General features: G+C 49.4%; 1 protein-coding gene across 1 annotated transcript in view; it reads left to right on the top strand.

Annotated features, from left to right (window-relative positions):
• LOC140203672 (uncharacterized) overlaps nt 1–10,431 on the top strand; it is an 85,140-nt gene extending 74,709 nt beyond the window's left edge. Inside the window, exons 10-12 of the mRNA XM_072269720.1 lie at nt 4,421–4,586; nt 7,373–7,460; nt 10,347–10,431. Coding sequence (XP_072125821.1) covers nt 4,421–4,586; nt 7,373–7,460; nt 10,347–10,431 — 339 coding nt within the window. The remainder of the gene's footprint in view (nt 1–4,420; nt 4,587–7,372; nt 7,461–10,346) is intronic.
• Nucleotides 10,432–10,757: the final 326 nt, after the last annotated feature.

The raw sequence follows: 10,757 nt of genomic DNA, 5'->3' as shown, positions 1-10,757 counted from the left end.
TGTCCACTCTATGTATGCCTGTCATAATCTTATAAACCTCTGTCGGATCTCCCCTCAGCCTTTGATGCTCCAGAGAAGATAACCCAAGCTTAACCAGCCTCTCGTGATCGCACATGCCCTTCTAAACTGGGCAGCATCCTGGTAAACCTCTTCTGCACCCTCTCCAAAGCCTCAACGCCCTTTCCTGTAGTGGGGTGACCAGAACTGTACATAATACTCCAGATGTGGACTAACCCGAGTTTTATAAAGTTGCAACATAACTTCCTGACCTTTGAACTCATTGCCTCGACTAATAAAAGCAAGCATTCCAGAAGCCGCCTTAACCACCTTATCGACCCGCGTAACCACTTTCAAGGAGCTATAAACTTGGATGTCAAGATCTCTCTGCTCAGCGACACTGTTAAGGGACTTGTGTGTTAAGTGTACGGCCTCCTCACATTTAACTGGGTTAAACTCCATCCGCCATTTCTCTGCCTGTATCTGCAACTGATCGATATGGTGCTGCATTCTTTGCCAGTCTTCTACACTATCCACAACTCCACCAATCTTGGTATCGTCTGCAAACTTGCTCACCCACCCATCTACATTTTCATTTTCATTTATACACACTACAAGCAGCAGAGATCCCAGCACAGATCCCTGCGGAGCACCACTAATCACAGACCGTCAGACCGAATAATCCCTTCGACCACGACTACGCGGGCAAGCCAATTCTGAATCCAATCAACCAATTTGCCCTGCATCCCACGAGTCTTAATCTTCTGGATTTGCCTCTCATTATGTCAAAGGCCTCACCAAAATCCATTTAGACAGCATGCAGTGCCTTACCCTCATTAATCTCTCTTGTCACCTTGTCAAAGAACTTAACCAAATTGGTAAGACATGGCCTGCCCTATACAAAGACATGCCGGCTCTCCCTAATTACGAGGGATTGGTGAGGCCAAGTTTGGAGTATTGTGCACAGTTCTGGTCACCGAATTATAGGAAAGATGTCAACAAAATAGAGGGGGTACAGAAGAGATTTACTAGAATGTTTCAGCACCTAAGTTACAGAGAAAAGGTTGAACAAGTTAGGTCTTTATTCTTTGGAGCGTAGAACGTTGAGGGGAGACTTGGTAGAGGTGTTTAAAATTATGAGGGGGATAGATAGAGTTGACATGAATAGGCTTTTTCCATTGAGAGTGGGGGAGATTCAAAAAAGAGGACATAAGTTAAGGGGCAAAAATTTAGGGGTAACACGAGTGGGAACTTCTTTACTCAGCGAGTGGTAGCTGTGTGGAACCAGCTTCCAGTAGAAGTGGTAGAGGCAGGTTCGATTTTATCATTTAAAAAAATATTGGATAGGTATATGGACAGGAAAGGAACGGAGGGTTATGGACTGAGTGCAGGTAGATGGGACTAGGTGAGAGTAGGCGTTCGGCACGGTCTAGAAGGGCTGAGGTGGCCTGTTTCTGTGCTGTAATTGTTATATGGTAATTAGACCATGGGTTTCCAAATGCTCATATACCCTATCCCTAATAATTTTCTCTGGCACTTTCCCTGCAACTGATGTGAGACTCACCGGTCTTTAGTTTCTGGGATTATTCATCCATCACTGGTCTCTTAGTTGTCCCTGCCTTTTCCCCGGTAAATACTGAAGCAAAAAGCTTATTAATTATCTCACACATTCTCTGCATCAAAGCAAATGTCTCCCTCCCTCCCTCCCGCCCTTTATCTTTGAGTGGTCCCACCCTCCCCCTAGTTATCCTGTTGCTCTGATGTATGTGTAGAATGCGGCTGCAAATGGGAGGAGAAGACGACCTATGGGGCATAATTTGCTCTGGGTTACCCAGACCAGAAGGGAGTGGCAGGCTGGGGATGAGACAGATTGGCTCCCGTTCCCTTTCTCTGGGCACAAACCGGAGACTGAGCCAGGCACTATCTGCATGAAGATCTCAGCACCTCGAGTCGGCTCTGTGGGCAAAAGGAATCATCGTCATCGGGACATGAGATGCCCAGACTTCCTCCCCTTTCCCCAAAGATACTGCCCGGCCCTCTGGGTTCCTTCAGGAGGAAGTTTTGTTGCTGCAGACTCCAGAATCCGCACCCCCTGTGTCCCTGCTGGGGTCTGAGTGACTGGTTCCCCCCTCCCACCCTCCACCAGGGTGCAGGGACCAGACAGGTTCCAGGTCTGGGAGCCCTGAATGATCTCCTCGTTCGTAGTCCTGGACCAGAGTGGAATGGCTAACTCTGCCTACCGCAAGGAACAGCGCTTCGATTCTACCCCGTCTTTCCCAAACTGAGGTGTGACTGGTCTTGCGCTGTGAGCAGGGCCGTAATTCATTCCAACATGGGCTGATGACCAGGGGATCAGACATTTATCACAGGTACAGAACTGAGCAGAAGTCTATACCTAGATCTAGAGTGCCTAAGACTTTGCACAGTCCTGTAGTAATTTTGTGTACTGTCAAAAAAAACAAATTTTGTGACATTTGTGAGTGATGATAAACCTGATTCTGATATGGGTCTCTCTTGAGGACTGAGAGCGGGAAGGAGGCAGGGAGAGGGGAATCATGTTTGGGAAAAGGGAGAGGGGAATCATGGTTGGGAAAAGGGGAAGGGAGAGGGGAATCACGTTTGGGAAAAGGGCAAGTGACAAGGGAATCACAGTTGGGAAAAGGGGAAGGGAGAGGGGAATCACGGTTGGGAAAAGGGGAAGTGACAAGGGAATCACGGTTGGGAAAAGGGGAAGGGAGAGGGGAATCACGGTTGGGAAAAGGGGAAGTGACAAGGGAATCACGGTTGGGAAAAGGGGAAGGGAGAGGGGAATCACGGTTGGGAAAGGGGGAAGGGAGAGGGGAAATCATGGTTGGGAAAAGGGGAAGAGAGAGGGGAGGGAGCGGGAAACACCAGAGGGATATTCTGTAATGATCAATAAACCAATTATTTGGAATCAAATGACCTTGCCCGGAGTCTCAGGTCTTGGTTTGTCTGCACCTGAGCTACCCCCGCCCCTGGCACTTTTCTGCCACCTGTCCCACGGTTCCCCACCCTCACTATTCCCAACATCCTTTGCTCCTGCCAGATTTACAAACTCACTGTCCACTCCATGTCGACAAATGCAGTACTGTTCCAAAGTCTTAGGTACCCTACCTATATATATGTGCCTAAGATCTTTGCCCAACACTGTGTCTGGAAACACTCACTGAAATTCGTCGTTTACACGAACAGCCAGAGCAGCCTAAGGATGTGCAAGTGTCATCACCACCTCACTCAGCAGAGCGACACAGAACACAACGACAGCAAACCAGCTCCCTCCCACCCACCCAGACAATGACCAACTCCTGAATCTCCTGTAGACCCCCAGATCTGTAAGCAGAGACTGTTTCCTTCTGGTTCCTCCCCACCTTAAGGCAGGTCTCCTCCCTGGGAGTCCCAGGACCAGAATCCTTCTCTGCCTGTCCTGCCCCGCACCCGGCGATGGTGACCTGCGCTCAGTGACTCCCCATCCCACCCTACGGCCCGGACCAACATCTCATGTGAAGCACTGGAGATCCTGCAGGTGTTGGAATGCTGAGCAAGATGCACAAAAGGCTGAGGAACTCAGTGGGCTGGTCGGCACCCGTGGAGGGGAGTGAACGGTCAATGTTATCGGCCAAGACCCTTCAGCGGGGCTGGAGTGGAAAGGGGCAGCCAACGGAATTAACGAGTCAGGGGAGGAGGAGAAACCAGGCGATAGATGAATGCAGGTGTGAGACGAGGGGTAAGAGTGGGGTATGCAGTGAGAAGCTTGGGGGGATGGGTGGGGAGGGCGAAGGCCTGATGAGGGAATCTGTCAGAGAGGACATTACACAATGCCCCTCCAATTCTATATTCTAGTTTGATAATCTAACCCAACGGCATGAACACCGATTTCTCTAACTCTTACGCCTACCTCAGAGCCTCTTAAATGCCCCTTGGTAGCAGGCTCTATCGCCAACCCTGGCAGCATGTCCTGGCACTCAGCACTCTCCATGGAAACAAGACCTACCCCTGGCATCTGCTCTAAACCAGTCAGTCAGTGGGTGCCGGGGTTGATGGCTATGCACCCCCATCTTCTTCGATCTTGCGACGGCACCGAGTACAGCCTCTCCTCCAGTTTGTTCCCCCCCACCCCCCGCCGAACTCGAGCCCGAGGCCGTGTCGGCCTCCAGCCGCGGCCGCTTCTTCGAGCTCGGCCCTTCCTTAGGCGGAGGCCTTAGGCAGGTCCAGGCACACGGTGCAGCGCCCCAGTTCATCCTGTCTCTTCTAACTAGGTGCATAGCATACGATTCGTAGACACGTGGTGAGGCTTTAATCTCTTCCACGGAAGATGGCCGTTGGCTCACAAGGAGCTCATCCGTCCTTTGTCAGGTCTGTCTTTTTTCAGTCCTGCTGGGTGTCCTCACACCCTCCTCAACAGACTAAGTCCTGTGGGGGAGCCGGCCCAAGTCGACGACCACTCGACCCCAGCCGAGCACTGGGCGCCCGCCCCCTGCCGAATCTCTCCGAGCGCCCGGCGCTTTGTCCAGCCACCATTAAAACAATGCCTCTGGTAATGGCCATTATCGCCCTGGGAGAAGGACATTGTAATGAGATGGGACGGTGTGCGGCAAGACCTGTCCCTGTATTGTGCTATCCCGGGTTCTACGTACGCAAAGGCAAAGGCCAACGTTGCTAGGCCTTTGGTCAAGGCTGAAGACTTGTAGAACGTACAGCACCATGGTACAGTACAGGCCCTTCGGCCCATGATGTGGCGCGGCCTGCGTGGGGCGGCACGGCAGCGGAGCGATCGGTGCCACGCCTTGCCGTACCGGTGGCACGGGTTCGATTCCCACCGCTGCCCGTGAGGGGTGTGTACGCTCTCCCCGTGACCGCGTGGGTTTCCTCCGGTTTCCTCCCACAGCCCACAGACCACAGACGTGCCGGTTAGCAGGTTAATCAGTCATTGTAAATTGTCCTGGGATTAGGCTGGAAATAAATCGGGGAAGGATCAGAAGGGTTTGTGTATCTCAATCAATAAAGGCATAAATACACAGAGAAATAGATATGTAGATAAATAAATGAATAGATGAATTAATTTACAAACAAATAAATGTACTCCAAGATTAATCTAACCCTATCCTCCCACACAGCTCAAAATGCTCCAATTTTCTGACATCCCTGAACCCTCAACACCCTTCCTATAATGAGGCAACCGGACTGAACCCAAACTTCAAGTCTGGCCTAACCGAAGTTTTATAGAGCTCACAGCTCTGGAACTCAGTCCTCCAACTAACGGAGGCCAACACACCTGACCCACGTGCGGCTGCTTGGAGGGGTTGATGGGCAGGGATCTCAAGCTCCCTCTTCTCCACACTGCGAAGAATCCTGCTGCTGACCTTGTACTCTTCCTTCAAAATAGATCTTCCAGTGTGAAACGCTTCACACTTTTCCAGATTGAACTCCATCTGCCACTTCTTGGGCAAGCTCTACATCCTCTCAGTGTCCTGTGCTGACCTTTGACAAGCCTCTGCAGTAGAGTCATAGAAAATTACAGCCCTTCAGCCCATCATGTCTATGCCGGGCCATTTAAACTGCCTACTCCCATCGACCTGCACCAGGACCATTGCCCTCCATAGCCTTACCATCCATGCACCTATCCAAACTTCTCTTAAACCTTGAAATTGAGCTTTTACATGCACCATTTGCCCCGGCAGCTCATTCCACACTCTCACAACTCTCTGAACGAAGAAGCATCCCTTCATGTTCCCTTTGAACTTTTCACCTTTCACCCATGACCTCTGGGTTGTAGTTCCACCCAACCTCAGTAGAAAAAGCCAGCTTGCATTTATCCTATCAATGCCCCTCATAATTTTGTCTACCTCTCAATTTCTACGTTCCAATGAATGAAGTCCTAACCTGTTCAACCTTTCCATGTTACTCAGGTCCACAAATGCCTAACCTTCCTTCTGCAGACTTACTTACCCACCTTTCTGGTTCCTCGCCCAAGTCTTTTTAAAAAGTTTCAGAAAGCAAGGAGTCCCAGAACAGATCTCTGTGGAACTATTCAGTCAGCTCGAGGCAGAATACACTCCAGTTACAACCACCCTCTGTCTTCTGTGGCTGAGCCAATTCTCTAACCACACAGCCAGGTTTCCTTGGATAACACATCTCATGATTTTGCCATGAGAAACCTTGTTAAACATGTCAGTAAAATCCATATACATCACTCAATCTCATCAACATCACCTCCTCAAAAAAATTCAATAAAGCATAGTCTACCCTTCAGAAAGCCATGCTGACTAGCCCTTATAAGAAGATGCTTCTCCAAATGCTCGTAAATCCCACCCCTGTGAATCCTCCTCAATAGTGTGCCCACCAGTCACTATAATTTCCAGCGTTTTCCCTCTTACCTTCTTTGAAGAATGGAACAACATTTCCCAACCTCCTGTACAACTGCTGCAGCCAGGTAAGGATACAAATGCCCCAGCAATCTCTCTTCCCTCGCGCCTGTAGTAACCTGCGGTAAATCTCATCCAGCCCCAGGGACTTATCTACCCTAGTGTTCTTCAGAAACTCCAACACTATCTCTGAGGACACGATATCAGGAAGTGATCTGGGAATTGGCCTGAAAGCCATTCGTCCCCGTGCAGCCCCAGAGGTGACAGATTCTCTCCCCTGCCATCCTTTGTGAACAGAATAGGATTTTTATTACAGTTGGGGAGCTTGGTGATCGCTGTCGCTGACAGCAGGACAGAAGATCTCCTTGAGCCTGGTGCTATGTGCTCTCAGGCTTTACTATCTTCTGCCTGGTGGGAGAGAAGAGATGAGAGAATGTCCGGGATGGGAGGGGGTCTTTGATTGTGTCGACTGTTTTACTGAGGCTGCGAGAAGTGCAGACAGCGTCCTTAGAGGGGAGACTGGTTCCTGATGTGCTGAGCCGGGTCCAAAACTCTCTGCAGTGCCTCACAGTCCCAGGCAGAACAGTTGCCGTGCCAAGCCAGACTGCATCTAAACAGAATGCTCTCTACGGTGCACCAATAACAATTGACAGCGGTATGCCAATCTTCTCTAGCCTCCTCAGGAAGGAGAGGTGCTGACGAGCTTTTGGCCCTGCAGCTAGCTGGTCGGATGAGGACAGTCTGCTGGGAATGTTCACCCCTGGAAACTTGAAGCTCTCGGCCTGCTGGATTTCAGTGCCATTGAAGCAGACAGGAACAAATGCCCCCCCTCCCCCCCCCCCCCACTTCCTTACGTCAATAACAAATTCTTTTGTTCGGCTGACATTGAGAGAAAGGCTGTTGTCACCAGGCTCTCTGTCTCCTTCCTGTACGCCGACTCACCGTTATTTGAGATGCGGCCCTCTGCGACGGTGTCACCTGTAAACTTCTAGGTGTTGTTAGAGCAGAGTCTTTGTTCCTCTTCAATGAGGAGGCGTATGGTGTGTTTGTCTTCATTAGCCGGGGGATTGAGTTCAAAAGGTAATGTTGCAGCTCTATAAAAGCCTGGTTAGACCACACTTGGGGTATTGCGTTTAGTTCTGGCCCCCTCATTACAGGAAGGGTGTGGAAGATTTGGCAAGGGGGCAGAAGAGATTTACCAGGATGCTGTCTGGACTAGAGAGCATGCCTTATGAAGATAGGGTGAACAAGCTAGGGGTTTTCTCTTTAGAGAGACGGGAGATGAGAGGACACCTGATAGAGTTGTATAAGATGATAAGAGGAGTAGACGGAGAAAAGATGAAAGATTAGCTTTATGTGTCACGTTTGTATTGAAAGAGCGGAGTGTGTCATTTGTGTCAAATCAGATCAGTGAGAATTATGCTGGGCAAGGCTTCCAGCTCCAACATAGCATGTCCACAGATCACTAAGCCTAACCCCTACGTCTATGGACTGTGGGAGGAAATTGAGGCACCCAAAGGAAACCCACATGGTCACAGGGAGACGTTCAGACTCCTTACAGACAGCAGCAGGAATTTAACCCCGCTGGTGCTGTAAAGCATTCCGATATCTGCAACGTTGCTGCATCGCCCTGGTACGTACAGTCCCGTGGACAGTCAGTACCTTTCTTCCCAGGTGGAAATTGTCAAAGCAAGAGAGCGTTATTTTAATGTAATCGGTGGGAAGTATGGGAGTGGGGGAATGTCAGGGGTAGGTTTCATACACCGAGTGGATGGTGTGTTGAGTGTGCTGTGGGGAGTGGTGGTAGCGGCAAAGACCTGAAGGACATTTGAGAAATTCTTAGGTAGGTACATGGATGAAAGAACAATGGAGGACTATGTGGGACAGAAGGGTCAGGTGATCTTGGAGCAGGTTAAATAGTCAGCATTCCACTTCCCCACCAGCTCTGGTCTTGATTCACACTTGGGTAGATGGGTCTGTGCCTCTGTCTGCCCAGCTGGGAACAAACACTACAGATGCTGAAGAGCTGTGGATAAATGCTTTGCAAGTCAGTCAGCATCCGTGGAGGTAGAACCAGAGTGAGACGCCGGATGTAGAGGTTTGGATTAGCCTTATTTGTCACAGGTACGTCAAAACCTACAATGAAAGACAGTATGTTGTTTGAGTCAACGACCAATGCTGTCCAAGGGTGCTGGGGGCCAGCCCACGAGTGCCATGCTTCTGGCACCAGCATTGCATGCCCACTGCTTACCTGTACTAACCCGTACATGTGTGAGGGAGCTGGAGCACTCAGAGGAAACCCACGCGGGCACCAGGAGAATGTACAGTTTTCCAAACGGGCAGTGATGGAATTGAACCAAGTGCCATTATGCTGACTGCCACCAAACTGCCCTAATGCTGCTACGCTCCACGTGGGCCATACTGTGAACTCAGGGAGACATCAGATCTGGGAGTTAGAGTGCGAGGCAGTCTGTGTAAGGAGGTCGGAGGGGGAGTGATGAGGCAGGGACTTGTAGGTGATAGTTGGAACTTGGTTAAGAGTTTGGGGTGAATTTCTGGGAGAAATACCAAAGAACACAAGAAAATAGCAGCAGAGTTTCCATGTGATCATGGCTGATCTGCCCAAAACCTTGTCTCCTCTTCGCCAGTTCCCCAAAGTCCTCAATTACTTCCCGCTGGCTCAGTAGAGGAGCCAGCATAACCAAAGACCCCACACATACTGGACGTTCTCTCTTCGCCCCTCTCCCATTGGGAAGAAGATACAAAAGTCTGAAACTATGTACCACCAAGTTCAAGGAGAGCTTCTCCCTCACTGTTGTTGGTCTCTTGACTCTTGCATGATGAGATGCTGTTTCTCTGTCACACTTTATTCTGCCTTCCACTGTTGTTTTACCAGTTCCACCTGTGTGAACAGTGTGTAAACTTTCGACTGTGTCTTGGTACATGTGACAATGATAAACCACCATCAACTCCAATTTTCAACTAAAAAGAATCTTATCCATGTCCTCTTTAGATACCTCCTGTGATCCAATCTCCATCAGAGAGAGAGTTCACCCTTTGAAAGAAGTTCCGCCACCCCCCCCAATATTACTTGTGAGGCTTTCCCACAAAGACCAGATATCACCACCTCTACCTTATCAGTCTCCTCCCAGGATGTTTCAATGAAGTCACCCCTCAGTACTTCAAACAAAAAAATGCAGATCAAACTTTTTTTTTGCTGGTTGGGATATGATGACCTCATCCTGGGGTTAGCTCGGTGAAGTGCTTCTCAGCTGCCTCTGATGGGAATATAAGGAGACCAAAACTGTACACGGTACTCCAGGTGTGTTTGGGACAAGATGAGGCCACCCTCAGGGTGGAGGAGCAACACATTATATTCCATCTGGGTAGCCTCCATCCTGATGGCATGAATATCAATTTCTCCCTCCGGTAAAAAGTTTTTTTTCCCTGCTTCTCCTTTTCCTCTATTACCTCTTCTTACCTGCCTGTCAAAGTGATTACCAATAGTCTTGGTAACCTGTCCACCCTTGTCAAACCCCATGTCAAAAATCTTGGTGTGGTATTTGTTCCATCTTTAAGTTTGACAAGCAAGTTAATGCAGTAGTAAAAGCCAGTTTTTTCCAGCTTCATACTATTGCCAAAATCAAGTCGCTTCTGTCTTTCAAAGATCTCGAGAAAGTCATCTACACCCTTATATCCTTCCGCTTGGATTACTCCAACTACCTGTATACTAGGATTAGTCAGTCATCCCTGTCCCGCCTGCATCTGGTCCAAAACGCCACAGCCGGGCTCCTGACAGGTGCCCGGAAGAGGGACCATATTACTTCTACCCTGGCCTCCCTCCACTGGCTGCCAGTACGGTTCAGAATTGATTTTAAGGTTCTCCTGTTTCTCTTTAAAGCCCTAAATGGGCTGCCCCCCCCCCCCTTATATCACAGACCTTCTAACCCCTTATTCTGCTTCCAGGTCCCTCGGGTCAGCTGACTTGGGGCTGCTGGCTATCCCAGGATCTAAATTTAAGCTCGGGGTGACCGCGCCTTTGCTGTTGTAGCCCCTAGACTGTGGAGCAGTACTCCCCTCCCTATCAGATCTGTCCCCTTCATTGTCTCTTCTAAGTGCAGGCTCAAAACTTACCTTTATTCACCAGTGTTTGAATCTTCCTGATGTGACTGATTTTTGGCTTGTGCCTAGGCTCATGTGTTGTTTATTTTGTGCCTATAAGCTGTGTGCCTTGTTGTTTATATCTGTGTTTCTTGTATTTGTGATTTTAGCTACGTGTTATGGTTTGTACAGCACTTTGGTCAACATGGGTTGTTCTTAAATATGCTCTATAAATAAATGTGACTTGACTTGACTTGACTATTACTTCCCCTGGGG

Source organism: Mobula birostris, chromosome 10, assembly GCF_030028105.1.
Source record: "Mobula birostris isolate sMobBir1 chromosome 10, sMobBir1.hap1, whole genome shotgun sequence".
Taxonomy (NCBI): domain Eukaryota; kingdom Metazoa; phylum Chordata; class Chondrichthyes; order Myliobatiformes; family Myliobatidae; genus Mobula; species Mobula birostris.
The sequence above is the reverse complement of the archived record's forward strand: the minus strand, read 5'-3'. Positions and strand labels throughout refer to the sequence as shown.